This window comes from Carcharodon carcharias, chromosome 22 (genome assembly GCF_017639515.1).
Source record: "Carcharodon carcharias isolate sCarCar2 chromosome 22, sCarCar2.pri, whole genome shotgun sequence".
Lineage (NCBI taxonomy): Eukaryota > Metazoa > Chordata > Chondrichthyes > Lamniformes > Lamnidae > Carcharodon > Carcharodon carcharias.
In genome coordinates this window covers 30,715,870-30,739,265 of record NC_054488.1, presented here as the reverse complement: position 1 = coordinate 30,739,265, position 23,396 = coordinate 30,715,870, and the positions used below count along the sequence as shown (strand labels likewise).

The 23,396-nt window shown below is 45.3% G+C and overlaps 1 protein-coding gene across 2 annotated transcripts in view; it reads right to left on the bottom strand.

Moving 5' to 3' along the window:
• rsad1 (radical S-adenosyl methionine domain containing 1) overlaps window positions 1-23,396 on the bottom strand; it is a 219,497-nt gene that overhangs the window by 174,876 nt on the left and 21,225 nt on the right. For both annotated transcript variants that reach the window (XM_041217466.1, XM_041217465.1), the window contains one exon: window positions 1,447-1,579. In XM_041217466.1, coding sequence (XP_041073400.1) covers window positions 1,447-1,499 — 53 coding nt within the window. In that variant the 5' untranslated portion in view covers window positions 1,500-1,579. The remainder of the gene's footprint in view (window positions 1-1,446; window positions 1,580-23,396) is intronic.

Sequence of the window (23,396 nt, the reverse complement as noted above, 5' to 3'; positions counted from 1 at the left end):
ACTTAAATGTTTCATCCCAGGCAACATCCTGATGAATCTCCTCTGCACCCCCTCCAGTGCAATCACATCCTTCCTATAATGTGACAACCAGAACTGCACACAGTACTCCAGCTGTTGCCTCACCAAGGCTCCAACATGACCTTCCAACTTTTGTAATCCAGCACTTTCCTCAGTGCAGGCACAGGATTCTGTCCTTCCCCTTCTATGTCAGAATCTGTGGGAAACACAAGAAGAGATCATGGAGATTGGAAACTTCTGAGGCTTTCCAAAGCAGCTGAGTCTTTGGGCGGAATTTTCCATGCCCACTGGTGGCGGGCATGTTTGGCAGCATGGGCTGACAATATGGCGAGAAGGCCAAAAATCAGTTTCACGACATCATGCAGTCGTCCGTCAATGGTGGACCACATTTCCCACCGTTGGATGTGGAGAACTTCATTATAATACATCTACAAATCATCATAAGCCTCAAGATGGTGAGGGCTGAGGAGGCAGTCTCCAGAGGAAATGAGTCCAGACGGAGATGTGAAGGTATGTGTGTGAGAGAGTGAGTGATGATGTCAGTGAATGTGTGATGGGCTTGTGAGTGTGTGAGTTTAGAGTGAGGAGATGGTTGTCTTACCCTGGCGCCAAAGATGAGATCATTCATGCCCTTTCTGCACTGGATGGTGAACCCCTCTTCTGTGTGTCCGCCATTGCCATTGCCAACCAAGCCGGAGTGGTGACACTGATTGGCCTCCTACGGCCAGAGCGGGGGTAGAGGACATCACAGCAAGCTCCAACAGTGTCCAGAAGGAATCCCAGGGATGCATCACTGAATTGGGAGGCTGCAGACTTCCTGCCTTTTGGAACCATGTCTTCTATGCAGCAGTCCTAGGCTGGAAGCACTGAGAGGTGTGCACGCGGCTACACGTTAAATATGGCGTTTGGCATGAGGAAGCTGCGAGGTGATGACATGGCAGGTGAATTGAAGGGCACCCACCAGCAAAACGGCATGTTTCCTGGGAATGCATATTAATGAGGCAGGATTGGGATGATATGGTGCAAAATCCCACCATTGCGGCTGGTGAGTAAAACATCCCTTTTCCCACCTGCGACCACACTTAATACAAATCTGGGATGATTCCACCCTTTGGTTACTGTCATTACTGTGCACTCTATAATATTCTTGGTCTCATTGTGCTAACACAGAATATTTACAGAGTCTGCTGAGGTAAGGAAAATGTTAATTTTATTAAGAAACATCTTACGGTGACTTCATCTTTCCATGTGGTCAACAAGAGCAAGTGAGATCATGAACATTGCATCACTTCCTGTGATAATGTATATAGTATCCATTAGCATATCACACAGTTAGAATTCACCCCTTACACTACATTTCCCCCCAAGTCTCTGATTGTCCCCATTATATAACACACTTCATCTTGTTCATTTACAGATTGCATTCACCTCCACACCAGGAATCCCCATCTCTCTTTCCTTGACTTTTTCCTGGGGACCATCTGACAGATGACTCCATGTGGAGGTACACTCCACCCCTCCTCCTGTTGGTCTTTTCTTGGGTATTATGTGACCGTGTTTCCTGCAAGGACAAAAGAGAGACATAAGGCACTACTGGCCTCTGTGGCTGATACCAGTGGCTCATTGAGATTGGAAGCTGCATGTATCAGTGCTGAAAGGTCCTCAATAGCACTGTGGCTATGAACCTTGTGAGGAGTCAGTAAATACCCTGGGAACACATTTTTCCCATGTTCAGGAGCAGCTTGTACCATGAGGCTCCTCAGATCTAATGGAAGTTGAATATCCACAGGCCTGTCATCAGGGTCTGGCCTTACGCTTACATTGCCAGAATGAATAAGTAGATATTTTTCCAATACTTAACCCAATTCCTCCTGGCCACAATTCTCAGCCATCTGCAACCATGCCAGCTTTGTGTGGGAGGGTGGCTGTGCCACCCTCTGGAAGAAGGGCTGCCTACCTCTACCTCACTGCCTCCAAGAGGACCTCTAGATTAGTGTAAGAGAAACTAGGGGCAGCACTGCTCTAAGTGCTGGCTCTCTAGCTGTCTTCTTTGATCACTGCTACATCATTTCCTTCAGCCATATTAATAGCTGCCCTGGTATGTTTCAATGAAAACTGCACCTTCACAGCCCCACCTCAATATTGCCCTCATGGCTCCTGCTTGCCACCCAACCCAACCTCCAGCCAATGAGCAACCTGACCCTGAAAATCTGTGGCTGTGACTACTTCCCCCAGAACTTCCTTCAGTTCTGAAAATGAATCATAGTTGATTTGAAATGTTAACTCTTGTTTCTCTCTCCACAAATGCTGCCAGGCTTGCTGAGTATTTCCAGCACTTTCAATTTTTATTGCAACGCCTTACACTTCTCTGATTAAATTGGGCAGTGGCATAGTGTCACTGGGCTAGTAATCCAGAGGCCCAGCCTAATGTTCTAGGGACACGGGTTCAAATTCCACCACAGCAGCTGTTGGAATTTAAATTCAATTAATAAAATATGGAATTGAAAGCGGGCCTCAGTAACAGTTACACTGAACACACTTCCTGTCACTCCCACTTGAGCAAAAGGCCACAATTAAGTTCAGCAGCTATTTGGAAATGGTTGATAATACCCATGATATAACTGAATGGAAGAAAAGTCTCAAGGGGCTGAATAGCCCATTCCTGCTCTAATGATTCCTGCACTTGGTGTGAGATTGAGGTACTGAGGCAGAGACTACTCCATAACAATGAGCAGAGATATTAGCCTGTCCCCTTTGCATGGTTCAACAAGTCTGAACTCATTGCTGAGGGGAATCTCTTACTCTCATTGGTAAAATGTGGCCAATGGGCCTGAATTTTCAATCTGGGATTGGGAACCTGGCTGCCAGATCAGTTCTGGCTGACCCCACATCATGTCAGTGTGATCTTCAAATGGAAATTATCTAATTGACGCGGGATTAATTCCTAATCCACGGCGCTGAGAGAGGGCTGGAGGTGGACTGTGGACCAGAAGCAGACCTAGGGTGAGCAGCAGCCATGACTGGGCCTGCTGCTTGCTGAGGACATGGCTGTGCAGGGAGAGGGCAACCCAGGGCTGGCAGGGGTAAACAACTTTGGCTGACCCCACAATTTTCAGGTGCCTCCTTGGAGGTCTGAGGGAGGCTGTCACTGAGAGATGAGAAATTATCTTCTGGCCTCTGGCAGGAGAAATCCCACCCCCAGGCATACAAAAGGGTCTGTTTCGAAGTGGCAGCAGAGAAATAAGCAGTCATGGTGTGACCAGGAGAATGTGGGTCCAGTACCACAAGAGGTTCAATGACCTCATAAGATGACTGATAAATGACACCCAGGTGACAGGCCGCTAACTCTGTATACAGCAGCTTGCACAAGAGCTCAGCAAACTGTGAGCCCATAGTGCTCCCTAGCATTATCAGTGTGAGTGCCCAGTTGCATCACTGAAGCTGTCAGCCACCCCGACATGCGGGGCGAGAATGAGAAGGAACCACCGCTGAGTGTAACAGCTCGTGTCAACGCCTTACAGTGAGAGGTGAGGGAGGCAATCTATTAAAACCTCATTCTCCCCTCACCCTGAAGGAGAAGAGAGCTCACAATACCTGAGAGATGATGTGCAAAGGAGTGCCTGACTTGCACCAACTCACAGCTATGGAGGCAGCGCTGGACAATGCGTGGGTGCCATTGCAGCAGGACATCAGCAATGGCAAGACTGGGAGCCAAAAATAGTAGAGTAATTTGATAGCTTTATCTTCATGTGAAGGGAATGGGAAAGACTCCTGACTCCTGTACACTGTGCCTCTCCGACTGCTGTTAGCTATGAGCTTGGTTGTGCTGATGCACCTGCTGAGTTGGTGAATTCTTATCAATACCTTCTTCTTCTTTTATCTCCTGCAGGGCCTACAGCCTGGGTCACACAAAGGTGGCCAACGTGAACATCACTGGTCTCCTTGACATGTGAAGACTCCACAACGCCAACAACATCACATCCTAACTCCACACCAACCACCAGTACGGATACAATCGAGGTTATGATGGGAGGCGCTGGGTGAGCAGCACATTACCAAAGAGCAGGAGGAGGAGAGTGAGGCAGAGTCAGCTGTGGGCAGTCCCCTTCAGGAGATGGAGAATAGACACAGCCATGCTCGGAATGCTGAAGATGCTGGACCTCACATATCAAATACCTGGAGAACCAGGGATAAAGAGCCATGGGCAGTCAGTGGAGGAGTTCAAAGTAAAAACAGGAAATGCTGGAAACACTCAGCCAGTCCATAACATGTGTGGAGAGAAGCAGAGTTAACGTTTCAAGTCAAGGATGACTCTTCATCAGAACTGAGGATTTTGCTTTTAAGTTGAATGAAGGATAACCATGCAGCACCTGCGCTCAGGGATTTGAGCACATGAGCTCCTCCATTAAGTGAGTGGCCACCCTCATGGAGAGTCATATGCATAACCACTCAGAGTGGGTGCAGGAGCACGTGACATGCGCAGGAAGAGTGAGTCTTTCTGTAGCATTAATTACTCGGTGTTGCTGGTGGGCCAGAGATGTGAGGTGTAGATGCCAGCTGCATCCAACAAGGGTGCCATAAAAGGGCTGAGGCAATCGAAGAGGATGATGAGGCCACCCCTCAGGCATCGTCTCTCAGTCCTGCCGACTTAGGACACAAACCTGCTGCAGGCACTGTGACAGAGGCTGCCCCTCCAATGAGGCAGGTGCAGCAGCCTGTGGAAGATCTCCACGGCCACGTCCAAGATGAGGACTGAAGCCTTGGGAACTGAGCCTGAAGTAAGTACAATGGAGAAGCCTGCCTCCTGCTCATTCTCAGCCATTGGGGAAGTAACCCGTAGGACTGGGCACGTGTGCAAGGCACCAACCTGTTAGCTACACTTGATGGATCACCTGGGTAATGTTTGCTCTATTTGTTCCTTTCTCATTTGAGTTATGTTGTTATAATAATATTTTTTGATATTTTCCAAATTCTGTTGTTCATGGCTTGTCGTAGAGACTGAAAAGAAGATTAAGGGGAGGTAGGGGTGAGGGGGACGTCCAGGGCTTGGTGCAGGTGCGAGGTCTGTGAGGTGGGGAGTGGTGGTGGTGGAGAGCCCAGGCTCCATGTTTGTGGATGACACTGAGATTATCCATATGCTGGCTGGAAAACTTGTCCCTGTGGTGCAAGTTGAGATTGGAAGTCATCTGCCATGGGCCACGGAGCCCCTCAGTTAAAGGATGGATGAATTTCTGAGAGATCAGATATATAATTATTTGGACAGCCAAGGGCTAATTAAGGATAGTCAGCATGGCTTTGTTCGTGGTAGGTCGTGTTTAATGAACCTTGTAGAGTTTTTCGAGGAGGTTACCAAGAAAGTAGATGAAGGAAAGGCTGTGGATGTTGTCTACATGGACTTTAGTAAGGCCTTTGACAATGTCCCACATGGGAGGTTAGTTCAGAAGGTTCAGACACTTGGTATCCATGGAGAGGTTGTAAACTGGATTCAAAATTGGCTGTGTGGGAGAAGACAGAGAGTGGTAGTGGATGATTGCTTCTCAGACTGGAGGTCTGTGACTAGTGGCGTGCGTCAGGGATCTGTGCTGGGACCATTGCTGTTTGTTGTCTATATCAATGATTTGGATGATAATGTGGTGAATTGGATCAGCAAGTTTGCTGATGACACTAAGATTGGAGGCATTGTGGACAGCAAGGAAGGCTTTCAAAGCTTGCAGAGAGATCTGGACCAACTGGAAAAATGGGCCAGAAAATGGCAGATAGAATTTAATGCAGAAAAGTGTGAGGTGTTACATTTTGGAAGGTCAAACCAAGGTAGGACATACACAGTAAATGGTAGGGCACTGAGGAGTCTGGAGGAACAAAGGGATCTGGGAGTTCAGATACATAGTTCCCTGAAAGTGGCGTCACAGGTAGACAAGGTTGTAAAGAAAGCTTTTAGCATACTGGCTTTCATAAATCAAAGTATTGAGTATAGGAGTTGGGATATTATGGTGAGGTTGTATAAGACATTGGTGAGGCCAACTTTGGAGTATTGTGTGCAGTTCTGGTCGCCTAACTACAGGAAGGATATCAGTAAGATTGAGAGAGTGCAGAGAAGATTTACTAGGATGTTGCCAGGTCTTGAGGAGTTGAGTTACAGGGAAAGATTAAACAGGTTAGGACTTTATTCCTTGGAGCGTAGAAGAATGAGGGGAGATATGATAGAAGTTTACAAAATTATGAGGGGTATAGACAGAATAAATGCGAGTAGGCTCTTTCCACTTAGATTAGGAGAAATAAACATGAGAGGACATGGCTTTAGAGTGAAAGGGGAAAGGTTTAGGGGGAACATTAGGGGGAACTTCTTCACTCAGAGAGTGGTGAGAGCGTGGAACGAGCTACCATCTGACGTGGTAAATGCGGGCTCACTCTTAAGTTTTAAGAATAAATTGGATAGATACATGGATGGGAGAGGTCTGGAGGGTTATGGACTGGGTGCAGGTCAATGGGACTAGTAGAATAATATTTCGGCACAGACTAGGAGGGCCGAATGGCCTGTTTTCTGTGCTGTAGTGTTCTATGGTTCAATGATTCTATGGAATCAATGTGGTCTTTGCAGCCATGCCAGCCTGCCGATTGCTGAGGGAACTGACATGGTGTTGGCACCCTCTCTCCAGAGCTTCACCCTCCTCTTCCTCCTCCCCATCATCCCCCAAGTAAGAGTAGCGTATCATTCCCTTTTTGTCATTCAGCACCAGGCCTCTTCGAATAGACATGTTGTGCAGCACACAGCAGACAATCATAATACGACACCTTGGTTAGCTTGAACTGGAGGGCACCACGTGACTGCTCAAGGCAACAGAAACACATCATCAATATGCCGATTGTCCGCTAGGTCCAGGTACATGTTGTAGATGATTTTTATTGTAGTGCCTCTCTGGCTCCATGTTTGGGTACCAAACAGGTGTCAAGAGCCACCTCATAAGAGGATAACACTTATTCCCCCTGAAGCCACTCACAAAGTTTGGATATTGGCCTGAAGAGCTATGGCACTTGGGACCCTCGCAGGATGAAGGAATCATGATAACTGCCCGGGAACTGAGCATAGACCTGTGAGATATGTTGTGTATGGTCACAGACTAATTGGGCATTCAGTGAGCAGTAACCTTTTTGCTTCAAGAATCTGGTTGGCTGGTCCATCGGTGCCCTAATGGCTATGTGGGTACAATCAATGACCCACTGGACCTAAGGGGATACACTGATGGCAGCAATCCTCAATGGCCTCCGTGCCTGTCCTGACCCATCCTTGTCAAAATGGATAGAAACATAGAAACTGGGAGCAGGAGCAGGCCCAAAGGGCCTGCTCCGCCATTCATTATGATCATGGCTGATCATCCAACTCAATAGCCTGCTCCCGCTTTCTTCCCATACCCTTGATCCCTTTCGCTCCAAGAGCTGTATCTAACTCCTTCTTGAAAGCATACAATGTTTTGGTCTCAACTACTTTCTGTGGTAACGAATTCCACAGGCTCACCACTCTCTGGGTGAAGAAATTTCTCCTCATCTCAGTTCTAAATGGTCTACCCCATATCCTCGGCCTGTGACCCCTGGTTCTGGACTCTCCCACCATTGGGAACATCCTTCCTACATCTACCCTTTCTAGTTCTGTTAGAATTTTATAGCTTTCTATGAGATCCCCCTCATTCTTCTGAACTCCAGCGAATATAATCCTAATCGACTCAATCTCTCCTCATACGTCAGTCCCGCCATCCCAGGAATCGGTCGGGTAAACCTTCACTACTCTCCCTCTATAGCAAGAACATCCTTCCTCAGATAAGGAGACCAAAAGTACACACAATATTCCAGGTGTGGTCTCACCAAGGCCCATTTCAATTGCAGCAAGACATCTCTGTTCCTGTACACGAATCCTCTGTATTCCCACTCCCTGTGGAATAGGAGCTGATGGTGTGATTAGCTGTGACTACGAGATGCCACTCATGTCAGGCTCAGGCTGATCCCTGGATAAATAAAACTTCTGAACCAGGGTGATCTTGATGGCTTTAGGTAAGGGGTGGCCCATGGGGGCTGCAAGGCTTGACGTCATTGTCAACCAGAGCAGAAATGTCCGAGACCAACTGCCTCTATAAATGCACTCTCCTTCCGCACTGGTGCTCTATCGTTTTCAGGTAACTGACTCGTGGGCAGTACACCCCATGTCTTAGGTAGCATCGTCTTCAGCTTTGCAGCTCCTCTCTATGCTCCTGTGCCTCCTCCTGACCAGAAGAATGCCTTTGCTGAGGCTCCTCCTCACTGCTCTGCCCCAGACCTGTTCCCATCTCCAGTCCCTGAGCTGCCGATGGTTTGAGCATCAGGGGCTTCCTCTTCAAACCTCTTCTGTGCTGGTCATTCCAGCAGCCTTACACCCCACTCAAGACTTTAACCTCTCACTGTTGAGAAATACAAGCCCCTCAGCACCAGCGGTGGTGACTCGGTGTCACTGGTTGAGCAGCTGAGCGTGATAGTCCTGATGGCTCCTGGCTTTGTACATGCCAGGTTCATTCAGACATGGCTCAGAGACTGTGTGTTCCCCATGCCTGCTGACTGAAAATCCCAAACTGATTTAATTGGCTCCACAAGGAGTTTAACAGGCATTGATGCATGATGTACCCCACCATCCCTTCAAAAATTTCATTGCATTCTGGAGGCAGCAGGATCCAGTGCCACCCTCTGGGAATGTGATTTTCAAATTGCACAGACACCCCATTGCCACCCCCACTGGCAGTTGAAAATTCAGCTCCTGGTGTCCTGCGAGGATCTGCTGTTAGAGCCTCAACTACTTACTGTATTCATTGGAAGTGATGCCATTTAACGTGGACTCAGAGTGAACAGCCAGTGCACATTAGGGATGGGCAATAAATGCTGGCCTAACCAACTGATGTCCACACCACGTGAATTAATTTAAAAAAACATGCATGGGTAGCAGCTCTCGGCATTCGGGAATATGGCCATGTTTATTCGGGAGATAATAGTGGGAAAATTCTGATACATACCACTGCCTGGTTCTTGAGGAGAAATCTCAGCACTGGAAAACCTTTTCAGGAGAAGGAACAATATCCAAGCTCTGCACATTAAAATTCACGACCGCGTCAGCAGTTATTGCCCTTGGTCAGAGGGCATTTAAGAGTTAACCACATTGCTGTGCGTTTAGAATCACATGTAGGCTAGACCAGGTGAGGATGGCAAATTTCTTTCTCTAAAGGTTCTCTAGTGAACCAGATGGGTTTTTACAACAATCCACAATAGTTTCATGGTCATCATCAGACTTTTAATTCCAGATTTTTTTACTGAATTCAAATTTCACCATCTGCCATGGCAGGATTTGAACCCAGGTCCCCAGAGGATCACCCTGGAATGATTGGAATACCAGTCTTTGACTATGCCACTGCCTCCTTTCGCCCATATGCGCTGTGAAAACATGTTGCCAGGTTCAGAAGAAGTTCATGGCACAACTGAAAAAGGTGACCAAGAAGGCTGGATCAGCTGAGAGCTGAGCTGGAAAGTATGTCTTTGGGTGAAAATTATACCTGTACAACACAAGGGGAGTGAAGTTGTTGTCGGACTGGAATCGGTGGCTCCAGCTTGGAAGGAAAGGAGCTGGAATTTTACTGGAGGAAGTTCAGAGCTTTGAAGGGCTTTGTGGCTGGAATTGATGCCATATGTGTTAAGTGCACTGCCTAGTAAATCAGTGAGATCTATCTTTGTTGCATCTGCTATTAAAAGTGTAATTTATAATTTATATTGACTACAATTTGTCTGTTACTTCACGACTAAGTTAAGTCGATTTGGATTTGATTGTTAAAATACAAGTTATAAAAAGTGCAATCTTATCCATTGGTTTTTCATTTGGGTCATTTAATAAATTCAGCTCTTTTAGTTTGTTGGCTTCCACAGGGATCATAACATCATTATTGGCAGGGAGGGGATGGGGAGTCACATATTGCCAATGACACTAAACTGTAACAAATTAATTTCAATATAGGCAAACATCAGGCCTTCAAACCCACACTCCTCAGCTGACCCTTAATCTCCCACAAGCCCCCTCACATGATCCCCCAATTCCATTTTTTTCTCTAAATGAAAGCTACAGACCCGTTTTTCAAATTTAAAGGGAAGTGCACATTTAAATCACTTCAGATAATGACAGGTAATTCCATTTTGAATACATAATAGAACTTTTCCAATAGGAAAAGTACTCTAATGCAATTCAACATCTCAATACTTACACAATGATGATTAATGTAATGGTTAACTTGCCTTTGCAAGACAAAGCCTTATAATCAATCACTGCAGTAAAAGCATCTAATTTGTAATATAGCATTTAACTATTGACACTGAAAGAGAAGATTGCACTTCAGACCTAAAAACAATAGAACATAGTACTTTCTAATTGGTGAAAATCTAGAAACAGTGGAGGTCCAAAGAAATCTTAGGGTGGTGGTTCCACATACACAGATCAGAAAAATGTAATGAATGGTACAAAAAGTTAATGGAATTCTGGCATTTGTGTCTGAAGGACTAGAATACAAGGGGGTATATATTATCCTTCACCTCTAAACGCCCTGGTTAGACCACACCTGAAGTAATGTGAACAGTTCTGGGCACCACACCTTAGGAAGGATATGTTGGTCTTGGAGAGACTGTAGCCTAGATTTACCAGACTGATCTCTGGACTTCAAGGATTAAATTATGAGGAGTGGAATTACAGAAAAGAAGATAATAAAATAAAACAGAAAATGCTGGAAATACTCAGCCAGTTAAGCAGCGTCCACGGAGAGAGAAACAGAGTTAACAGTCCAGATTTTCAAGTCGAGCTGACTTAGGAGCCCTTTAAAAATGGCAAACAGGACCCAATTCTGTGATTCCCATTCCCATTCTTGTTTCCAACATTTTTCTCTGGTGCAGGCTAAGGGTATGGGTAGCCTGTCACACATATAGCACTTCTGCTCTTGCTGATTCCATTGCAGAGGTGTCCAGTTCAAACTCCCCAACTCCCCCCCACCCCCCCCCACCCCCACAATTTTCATGGAGATATGCCCCAAACGTAAGTAGACATGGGGGCACCTCAGAGGAATTATGAACTACAGGGGAATCCCTGTTACAAGTAAGGAACCAAAAAAAAAGTTACCTTCTCCTGGAATCTTTCACAGGCTTTGGAATGTATAAAACAATCTGCATTCTCAGTTTCAATAGTTAGATGCGGTATTATAAGTTAGATGCTTTTACTGCAGTGATTGATTGTAAGGCTCTGTCTTGCAAATGTAAGTCAACCATTACATTAATCATCATTGTGTAAGTGTTGGGATGTTGAGATGCATTAGAGTACTTTTCCCATTGGAAAAGTGCTATTATGTATTCAAAATGGAATTATCTGAAATTACTTAAATGTGCACTTCCCTTTAAATTTGAAAAATGGGTCTGTAGCTTTCATTTAGAGAAAAAATGGATGGGGGGGTCATGTGAGGGGGGTAGTGGGAGGTTGATGGGCAGCTGAGGAGTGAGGGTTTGAAGGCCAAATGTTCATCACTACTACTGGACCAATGTCCCAGTAAACAGAAGTGGGCATTTTAGCCTGCTGGTCTTCCAGACTCAACATTGGGAATTCAACAATTTCAGACCATAACCTCTGCTGCTATTTTGTTTCCTTTTCTTCGCAGTTTTAGACTTATTGGCACCCTGGTTGGACTTGCACCACCTAACATTTTTCATTTATTCACTTCTGCCCTCCAACCTATTACAGATTTTCCCCTTTGTTCTTTATCCAACTCTCCCCCTTTTCACTTGTTAATTTTCACTTGAGGCCTCAACTGGAGTATTGTGTGCAGTTCTGGTCACCACATTACAGGAAGGACGTAATAGCTCTGGAGAGAGTGCAGAGGAAGTTTACAAGAATGTTGCCAGGGTTAGAAAAGTGTAGCTATGAGGAGAGCTTGGATAGGTTGGGGTTATTTTCCTTGGAACAAAGAAGGCTGAGAGGTGACTTGATTGAGGTGTACAAAATTATGAGGGGAATAGATAGAGTGGACAGGATAAAATTGTTTCCCTTGATGGAGAATTCTAGAACCAGGGAACAAAGATTCAAGATAAGTGGCAGAAGGTATAGGGGGGACATGAGAAAGAACTTTTTTACGCAGAGGGTAGTGGATGTCTGGAATTCGCTGCCCAAGTTGGTGGTAGAGGCAGAAACATTAATCTCTTTTTAAAAATATCTGGATCTGCATCTAAAGTGCTGTAAGCTGCAGGGCTATGGGCAGGGTGTAGGAGGATGGGATTAGAAAGGGCACCTGGGTGTCCTTGGGCTAGCATGGACAAGATGGGCCGAATGGCCTCCTTCTGTGCTGTAACTTTTCTATGGTTCTATAGTTCTATAGTTTAAAACCTATTACATTTCTAATCTTTTCCAATTCTGATGAAAGATCATCAGCTTGAAATGTTAACTCTTTCTCTCTCCACAGAAGCTGCCCTAGCTGTTGTATATTTCCAGCTTTATCTGTTTTTATTTCAAATATACAGCATCCACAGTAGTTTGCTTTCTGAGTTACACAAACCTGGATTGTATTCCAGGAATTTAGATTGTTAATTAGAAGGGTAGTTTGATCAAAGTTTTCAAAAAATTAAGGGGAACAGTTAATACAGATAGAGAAAAACTATTCCAATCGGTTGGGGAGTCTAGGACTCGGGGCCATAGTTTAAATTAAAACCTGATCTTTCATGAGTGAATTTAAGAAAAGCTTCACACAAATGGTGTTTGAAGATTAGAACAGCAATTAATACTGGATCAATTGTTAAATTTAATTCTGAGATTGATAGATTTTTATTAACCAAAGCTATTGAGGGATATTAGGCAAAGGCATGCATTTGGAGTTTGGTCACAGGTCAGCATTGATCTCACTGAATAATGGAACAACCTTGAAGGCCTCCTCTTGACCTTATGTGCACAATGTTCAGGCACTGAACCGTACAAAGTAGTTTACCAGCTATTCTGAGTGACTGAGTGACATTTTCCTGGTAGCTGAGTGTTACGTATTTCCTTTAAGATTTTGTGGTTTTAGTCATCATGCTTATGATGCCAGATGTTAGTATTAATAACAGCTAAAACAGGAACTGGAAGTGTAACAAAGTTCACTATGAAATTCTGGGAGCGTTTTTAAAATTTATTCATTCATGGGATGTGAGCATCACTGGCTAGGCCAGCATTTATTGCCCATTCCTAATTGTCCTTGAGAAAGTGGTGGTGAACCTACCTTCTTGAACCACTGCAGTCCCTGTGCTGTAGGGACACCCACAGTGCTGTTAGGAAGGGGGTTCCCAGATTTTGATCCAGTGACAGTGAAGGAATGGCGGTATAGTTCCAAGTCAGGATGGTGTGTGGCTTGGAGGGGACCTTTTAGGTGGTGTTGTTCCTGTGTGTCTGCTGCTAGGTAGGGGAATCTTAAAGTAGGAGAGAGCAATAGAGGTACAGAAAAATTTAGGGATGGAATTCCAGAGCTTAGGCCCAAGCTTCTGAAGGCATAGCTGTCAATGGTTAGTGATGGAAATCAGAGATGGACAAGGGACCAGAATTGGAAAAGTGCAAATGTCTTGTGGGGTTGTGGAGCTGAAGCAGAAGAAGAGAGGCCAGATCTTGGAGGGATTTGAAAACAGGGTGAGAAGGTTACAGGAAGCTTAATTTTAGATGAGCTGAAGTTTACAGAGTGTTGAAGACATGTGGCGGGCCAGGAGAGCATCGAGATAGTCAAGTCCAGAAGTAGCAAAAGCATGGGTGAGTATTTCAGACACAGATAGGCTGAGGCAGAGCACAGAGGAGTTGGGTGGTGTTACAGAGGAAGCAAAAATTGGAGCTGGGTTGACAGTGTTGATTAGGGAAGTCATTATAGTGTTAGAAAGAGAGGATGTCTGAGGGGACAAGGGCAGGATCTATTTAGTTAGAGCTGAGAAGTAAGAAAGGGGTGATTACGCTACGTTGGGTATTCTGTAGATCTCCAAATAGTGAGAAAAAGAGAGAGAGAGAGAGAGAAAGTGAGTGAGAGATGGAGAGAGACCCACAGACAGGGATAGAGAAACAAATTGGCAGGGAAATCACACAGATGTGCAAGAATTATAGAGTGGCGATACTGGGGACTTTAATTACTCAAATATTGATTGGGTTAATGTTAGAGTAAAGGGTGAAGAGGGGGAGGAATTTCTGAAATCTGTTCTGGAGGATTTCCTTAACCTGCATGTTCTCAGTCAAACTAGGAAGGAAGCATTTCTGGATCTGATGCTGGGGAATGTGGACCACATGTCTGTGGGGGAACTCTTGGATAAGATAATTGTATCATAAGGTTTAGATTAGTAATGGAGAAGAGCAAGGAATAATCTAAAGTAGAAGTTCTAAATTGGAAGAGGGCTAACTTCAATGGGGTCAGAGAGGACCTGGCCCAGGTAAAATGGAACCAGACACTGACAGGAAAAACTGTAATGGGACCTTTAAGGAAGAGTTGTTTCAGGTACAGGGTAGATACATTCCAAAAAGAGGGAAAAGCAGGAAAACTAAAAGCAGGGCTCTTTGGATGACCAGGGAGATAGAGATCCAAAAAGGGGATTTACACATAGAGGCAAGAGGCATGGCTGAGGTATTAAATGAATACTTTGCATCGGTCTTTACCTATGAGGTAAATGCTGCCCGGGCCATGGTGACAGAGGAGGAAACTCAGTCACTAGAAGTGTTTAAAATTGATAAGGAGGAGATATTGGATGAGCTGTCACTACTTAAAGTTAATAAGGCAGTGAGACCAGCTGAGATGCATCCAAAAATGTTGAAAAAAGTGAGAGTGGAAATTGCAGAGGCACTGGGAATAATCTTTCAATGTTCCCTGGATTCAGGGGAAGTGCTGGAGGACTGGAGAATTGCAAACATTACGCTCTTGTTCAAAAGAGGTTGCAAAAATCTGCCCTGCAATTACAGACCAGTCAGTTTAACTTTGGTGGTGGGGAAACTTCTAGAAACAATTATTTGGGATAGAATTAATAGTCACATGGAAAAATTGGGATTGATTCAGAAGAGTCAGCATGGATTTGTTAAAGGAAAATTATGTCTAACTAACTTGCTGGAGTTTTTTGAAGAGGTAATAGAGATGGTTGATCAGGGAAAGGCTGTTGATGTGGTGTATATGGACTTCCAAAAGGCATTTGATACAGTGCCACACAACAGGCTTGTGAGGAAAGTTATGGGTCATGGAATAAAAGGGACAGTAGCAACGTGGATACAAAATTAGCTGAGGGACTGGGAACAGAGGGTAATGGTTAATGGGTATTTTTTGGGCTGGAAGAAAGTTTGTAGTGGAGTTCCCCAGGTGTCGGTATTGGGACCCTTGCTCTTCCTGATATATATATAAATGATCTAGATCTTCGTGTGCAGGAGAAAATTTCAAAGTTTGCAGACGACACAAAACTTGAGAGAATGTAAACTGTGAGGAGGACAAAGTAGAACTGCAAAATGACATTGACACATTGGTGGATTGGGCAGATAGGTGGCAGATGAAGCTCAATGGGGAGAAGTGTGAGGTGATACACTTCGATACAAAGAACATGGAGACACAGTATAAAATAAAGGATGCTATTCTATAGGGCATATAGGAGTAGAGAGACCTGGGTGTATATGCACGTAAATCATTAAAGGTGGCAGGACGGGAGAGAAAGCTGTTTCTAAAGCAGTATTCTAGGCTTCCTTAATAGAGGCATAGAGTACAAGAGCAGGGAGGTTATGATGAACTTATATAAGACAGTAGTTAGACCTCAGCTGGAGTATTGTGTACAGTTCTGGGTGCCACACTATAGGAAGGATGTGAACACATTGGAGAGAGTGCAGAAGAGGTTTATGAGAATGGCTCCAGGGATGAGACAATTCAGTTATGAGGAAAGATTGGAGAAGTTGGGACTGTTTTCCTTGGAGAGGAGAAGACTAGGAGGAGACTTGATGGAAGTTTTCAAAATCATGAGGGGCCTGGACAGAGTAGATAGGGAGAAACTGTTCCTGCTCATAAATGGATCGAGAACCAGAGGGCACAGTTTTAAAGTGTTTTGCAAAAGAAGCAAATGCAAGGTGAGAAAAAACTTTTTCACACAGTGAGCAGTTAGGGTTTGGAATGCACTGTCTGGAAGTGTAGTGAAGGCAGGTTTATTTGAGGCATTCAAGAGGGTATTAGATGATTATTTAAATAGAAACAATGTGCAGGGTTACAGGGAAAAGGCAGGAGATTGGTACTAAGTTAAAATGCTCAGAGAGCCGGTGCAGACACGATGGGCTGAATGGCCTTCTTCTACACTGTAACGATTCTGTGATTCTGAATATAATGAAACAGAAAAAAAAGGCATATGCTACATGTCTAGTGAACTCTTGAAATGAGAGCCAGGCCAATAACAATAAGTTGAGAGGGCAAGTGTAGAGAGAATCTGAGAATAGAACGGCAGTTAACAAATAAGGGAACACAAAAATCTTCTACCGGCATGTAAATAGTAAGCAGGAAAAGGCTAGAATGTTTAATGAGAACCTTGTATCAGCTGTTTAGTAAGAGGATGCTGACAATACATTGGTAGAAGCAGAAATGGCAGTTTATGGATGGGGTGAAAATTGATAGGCAGGATGAATACAAACATATGAACAAGGAGCAGGAATAGGCCATTCAGCCCTTTGAACCTGCTCTGCCATTTAATAAGATCCTGGCTGATCTGATAGTAACCTGAAATCTGCATCCCACCTACCCCTGATAACCTACCAGCCCCTTGCTTACCAAGAATATATCCACCTCTGCCTTAAAAATATTCAAAGACTCTGCTTCCACCACTTTTTCCTACTGGAAAGGCTGACTATGGTTAGAGTGGATAAGTCATCTGGTCTGTTTGGCTTGCACCCAGGTTGCTAAAGGAAGTGGGGGTGGGGATAGCAGAAGGACTTGGCATAATCTTCACTAGATACAGGGGAGTTGCCAGAGGATTATAGAGTGGCTTATTCGAAAAAGTTTGTAAGGACATTCCTGGTTAGTGCAGGATGGTCAGTTTCATATCAATGGAAGGTTTTGGAAATAATAATCGGGGAACCAACAGACAATTGAAGAAGTTTGAGTTAATTAAAGGTTAATCCAGCATGGATTTGTAAAATGCTTTATTTAATCTTTTTGTCTAATCTTTTTTTGATGAAGTGATGGATAACTGATAAAGAGAATGCAATGGATGTTGTTTAAATGGATTTTAAGAAAGCATTTCACAAAGTATCACACATAAGGTTGACTAACAAAATTGAAGTTCATGGAATAGGAAGGTCAATATCAGCTTGGATAAAAAAATTTGGCATAATGACAGAAAACAGTAAGTTGTGCTAAATGGTTATTTTTCAGACTGGAGGATGGTAGTTCCTGGTGATGTCCCCAAAGGGTCAGTGCTAGGACCACTGTTAATCTTACCATGTATAAATGATTTGGATTTTGGAATGCAGAGTAAACTTTCAGATTTGCCGTTAATACCAAGTTTGGAGGAATAGTAAACAATGAGGAGGATACTAATCAACTGCAATGGAATTTCAAAAATGGCAGGGCCAATGGGAGATGGAATTAAAGGCCAAAATATGTGGTGTGCATCATCAAAAAAAAGATCCACCAACAGATTACTTCAAGTTCTGTAATCAAATTCTCCAACCATGCCATAACATGCAAAGTAAACAGAGTTCTTGGATTTCTGAGGAGGAATCTTTGGTTTTGCAAAAAAAAATCAGAGTTTACCAAACATTTGTTTGCTCAATCCTGGAGTAAGCAGGCTGTGTGTGGCATTCTTATAATGCGAGAGATATAAAAAAGATTGAAATAATTCAAAGACGTGCTGCTTGATTCTGCACTTATCAGTTTGAGAAATACACCAGTGCCACATCCTTGATCAAAGACTTAGGCAGGAATTTTCCGGCCCCAATGGAGTCGGGTGTCATGTTGGGCCGAGGGAGGGACAATATGGCAAGAACGCCAAAAATCGGTTTCACGCCGGTGTGAAAGCACAGAGGGATCATTCAATGGTGTCTGCCATGGCAGAACGCCAATCCAACTGCAGGCTGGCATGAACCCATTTTTTCCCACAAATGAGAAACAAAGTAAAGCCTGACTGGAATCATCTCCCCGCACCAGATTTACCATGACGCTGGCGGGAAAACACACAGGCCCAGAACACATCTGGACAAGTGGGATATGCAGAAGTTGGGACTTACCATTAGGGGCTGCACAGATCATGGACGTCCAAGGAGAACAGGATGCTTGAACCCTATAGCTACCGGACCCTGGAGGAACATGAGCATCACATGCTGGGGGGATTCTCATGGACATGGCTCCGCTGCAAGGCAGCTCATGGAAGGTGAGAGGTCTCTGTTGATGTCTCGGGTCTGCTTCGAAACATCATGGCCTTGGCCATGGCTGCTACGGATGATCAGCAAGGGGGAGGAGAAGAAGGTGTACTAATGGGGGTGGGGGGGATGACGATGGGAGAGGAGGGTCTAGGTTTGACTGGGAGACAAAGGTATGGGTGGTGAGGTTGGGGATGGGGTGGGGTAACAAATGTGTTGGGGTGGGTGAGGTTGGGAGGGAGGGATGAAAGTGTCAGGGGATTAAGGTTGGGAGGGGGACGAGGGAATACAGAGGGAGGGGGTGCAATGGGGGAGAATGCAGTACATGGGGAGGTAGGTGTAAGGGAAGAAGGTCAGAGGGGGGAAGGAGTTTGAAGGGGGAAAGGACGTCGGGGGAATAAGGATTTTGGAGGGGGAAGGATTTTGGAATGGGAGGAAGGACTTCAGGTTGAGTAAGGAGTTTGGAGGGGTGAAAGAGTAAGGGTGGAGTGGGGAGTAAGGGAGGAGGAAGGAGTAAGGGGGGGAATGTCAAGGAGGACATGTAAGAGAGGGGTCTGTGAAGTTGATGACTGCCACTGGGGAGTGAACTGAGGGTGGACATGGTACGAGGCAATGATGAATATGACAGGGGCAAAGCGAGCTGGAACAGTGAGAGGTGAGGGTACGTCAGCAACCGTCAAAGGGATGGCAAGAGTGGCTGGTGGGGGCTCGAAGGCAGACATGGATCCAGGGAGTGGAAGGAGGAGGCCGGGGGAGGTCACTGTGGATTGGGATGGGGTATGGAACATGCATGTTCACCTAGACATCCTGGAAAGAAAAGGGCTCTCGTTGGTAGGTGACGGTGGGGAGGTGGAAGGTGATGCCGGGAGGATCAACAGTGATTGGGGGAAGGGAAAGGATGGGGGAGCTGACAATATCCTTGTCAAAATTGAAAGTGAGCAGAGCCTCGTGTTGGATGGGCACAGGTGCTTCATGGGAGTGTGATCAGTGGGAAGGCGGAGATGCAGGTCAGCTCAGATGGACAACTGAAAGAGAACCCCAGCAGGCAGCATTAAAAATGTTTGGGAAATTGAGATGACTGTGATGGACGAAGGCACCATGAACGTGGGCGAATGCCTGCATAAGGCTCAGAAAGGCCCTGCCACACACAGACACTTCTCTCTCCAGAATCACTCCTGATCCGGCTGATGCAGCTGAACTGTTAGTGGGGGACTATGAAGGGGGAGGACTCGTGAAGCCTGTAAGTTGAGCTGAAAGACAACATTATACATTATTCAGTGAAAGTGAATATATTTTCAGATTATAAAGTGACAATATTTGTTCACACGTTCAAACACTTGTGATCAGAATTCCTAAAATTTTCTAGGCTTCCAATTCTTCTAGGAACTGCCCTGACATCCAAGGAAGGGTGGAGACAGCCTGTGCAATGGTTCACCTTGCTGCCTCTGATGGCATTGGCATGCGTTCTCCGGAGAGCCGAGGCCTTGAGACCTCGGCTTGCTTTGGCCGTGCTCCTGTGGGCCAGCGACTCCCTCCCTGTTTCAGGGAGTGTGTATATATACCCAGCAGCCTCCGCATTCAAAGGATCATCGTCCGCCATTTCCGCCAACTCCAGCATGATGCCACCACCAAACACATTTTCCCTTCACCCCACCCGGCGGCATTCTGAGGGATTGTTCCCTCTGGGACACCCCAGTCCATTACTCCATCACCCCCTACACCTCAACTCCCTCCCACTGCACTTTCCCATGCAACCGCAGAAGGTGCAACACCTGCCCCTTTACTTCCTCTCTCCTCACCATCCAAGGGCCTAAACACTCCTTTCAAGTGAAGCAGCATTTCACTTGCACTTCCATCAATTTAGTCTATGCATTCGTTGCTCCCAATGCAGTCTCCTCTGCATTGGAGAGACCAAACGCAGACTGGGTGACCGCTTTGCAGAACACCTTCGGTCTGTCCGCAAGCATGACCCAGACTTCCCTGTCGCTTGCCATTACAACATACCACCCTGCTCTCATGCCCACATGTCCGTTCTTAGCCTGCTGCATTGTTCCAGTGAAGCTCAAAACAAACTGAAGGAACAGCACCTCATCTTCCGACTAGGCACCTTACAGCCCTCCGGACTGAATATTGAGTTCAACAACTTTAGATCATGAACTCTTTCCTCCATCCCCACCCCCTTTCCGATCGCCCCCCATTTTTTCCAATAATTTATATAGATTTTTCTTTTCCCACCTATTTCCATTATTTTTAAATGTACTTCCATCCATTGTTTTATATCTACCTTTTAACCTTCTTTGGTTCCTTCTCCCCACCCCACCCCCAAAAGGGCTATCTGTACCTTGTCTGTCCTGCTTTCTACCCTTAATTAGCACATTCCTTTAGATAATATCACAACCTTCAACACCTCTTTGTCATTTTGTCTATGACATCTTTTGGTCATCTCCACCTATCACTGGCCCTCTATCCAGCTGTTCTTGTCCCCCCCCCAACCCGCCTTAAACCAGCTTATATTTCACCCCTTTTCTATTTTTCCTTAGTTCTGTTGAAGAGTCATTCAGACTTGAAATGTTAACTGTGCTCCTCTCCGCAGATGCTGTCAGACCTGCTGAGTTTTTCCAGGTATTTTTGTTTTTGTTTTGGATTTCCAGCATCCACAGTGTTTTGCTGTTATCTTAGTGTGTATATGGTCCTGTATCAGGGAGTGTATACATGGTCCTGTTTCAGGGAGTGTGTACATGGTCCTGTTTCAGGGAGTGTGTACATGGTCCTGTTTCAGGCAGTGTATATATTCCTGGTTCAGGGAGTGTGTACATGGTCTTGTTTTAGGGAGTGTGTACATGATCCTGTTGCAGGGAGTATGTACATGGCCCTGTATCAGGGAGTGTATACATGGTCCGGTTTCAGGGAATTCGTACAAGGTTCCGTTTCAGGGAGTGTGTACATGGTCCTGTTGCGGCGAGTATGTACAAGGTCCTATTTCAGGGAGTGTGAACATGATCCCCTTTCAGGGAGTATGGATATGGTCCTGATTCATGGTGTGTGTACATGGTCCTTTTTCAAAGAGTGTGCACATGTTCCTGTTTCAGGGAGTGGGTACATGGTCCTGTTTCAGGGGAGTGTATATATGGTCCTGTTTCAGGGAGTGTGTACATGTTGCTGTTTTAAGGGGGGGTGTACATGGTCCTGTTTCAGATAGTTTGTTCATGGTCCTCTTTCAAGGAATTTGTGCATGATCCAGATTTGGGGGTTCTGTACATAATCCTGTTTCAGGGAGTGTGTACATGGTCCTGTTTCAGGGAGTGTATACATGGTCCTGTTTCAGAGAGTGTATACATGGTCCTGTTTCAGGGAGTGTATATATGGTCCTGTTTCAGGGAGTGTGAACATGGTCCTATTTTAGGGAGTGTGTACAAGATCCTGTTACAGGGAATTTGTACATGGTTCCATTTCAGGGAGTGTGTACAAGGTCCTGTTTTGGCAAGTATGTACAAGATCCTATTTCAGGGAGTGTGAACGTGGTCCCCTTTTAGGGAGTGTGTACATGGTTCTATTTCAGGGAGTGACTACATGTTCCTATTTCAGGGAATATATACATGGTCAACTTTTGTGGAGTGTGTACATCGTTCCTCTGTCAGGGTGAGTGTACATGGTCCTGTTTCAGGGAGTGTATATATGGTCCTGTTTCAGGGAGTGTGTACATGGTCTTGTTTTAGGGAGTGTGTACATGATCCTGTTGTGGCGAGTATGTACAAGGTCCTATTTCAGGGAGTGTGAACATGATCCCCTTTCAGGGAGTATGGATATGGTCCTGATTCATGGTGTGTGTACATGGTCCTTTTTCAGAGAGTGTGCACATGTTCCTGTTTCAGGGAGTGAGTACATGGTCATGTTTCAGGGAGTGTGGACATGGTCTTGTTTCAGGGAATTTGTACATGGTCCTGTTTCGGAGGGTATGTACAAGGTCCTATTTCAGGGAGTGTGAACATGATCCCCTTTCAGGGAGTATGGATATGGTCCTGATTCATGGTGTGTGTACATGGTCCTTTTTCAGAGAGTGTGCACATGTTCCTGTTTCAGGGAGTGGGTACATGGTCCTGTTTCAGGGGAGTGTATATATGGTCCTGTTTCAGGGAGTGTGTACATGTTGCTGTTTTAAGGGGGGGTGTACATGGTCCTGTTTCAGATAGTTTGTTCATGGTCCTCTTTCAAGGAATTTGTGCATGATCCAGATTTGGGGATTCTGTACATAATCCTGTTTCAGGGAGTGTGTACATGGTCCTGTTTCAGGGAGTGTATACATGGTCCTGTTTCAGAGAGTGTATACATGGTCCTGTTTCAGGGAGTGTATATATGGTCCTGTTTCAGGGAGTGTGCACATGTTCCTGTTTCAGGGAGTGAGTGCACGGTCATGTTTCAGGGAGTGTATATATGGTCCTGTTTCAGGGAGTGTGTACATGGACCTGCTTCAGGGAGTGTGTACATGGTCCTGTTTCAGGGAGAATATACATGGTCTTGTTTCAGGCAGTGTGTACATAGTCCTGCTTTGGGGCATGCATACATGGCCCTGAAACAGAAAGTAAGTACATGGTCCTGTGTCAGGAAGTGTGTACATGTTTCTATTTCGGGGAGAGCGTACATAATCCTGTTTCAGGGAATGTATACATAGTCCACTTTTGGGCAGTGTGTACATGGTTCTGTGTCAGGGTGAGTGTACATGGTCCTCATTCGTGGAGTGTGTACATGGTCCAGTTTCAGGGAGTGTATATATGGTTCTGTATCAGGGAGTGTGTATATGTTCGTTTCAGGGATTGGGTACATGGTCCTGTTTCAGATAGTTTGTTCATGGTCCACTTTCAGGGAATTTGTGCATGGTCCAATTTCGGGAGGTCTGTACATAATCCTGTTTCACAGAGTGTGTACATGGTCCTGTTTCATGCAGTATGTACATGGTCCTATTTCAGGGAATGTATACATGGTC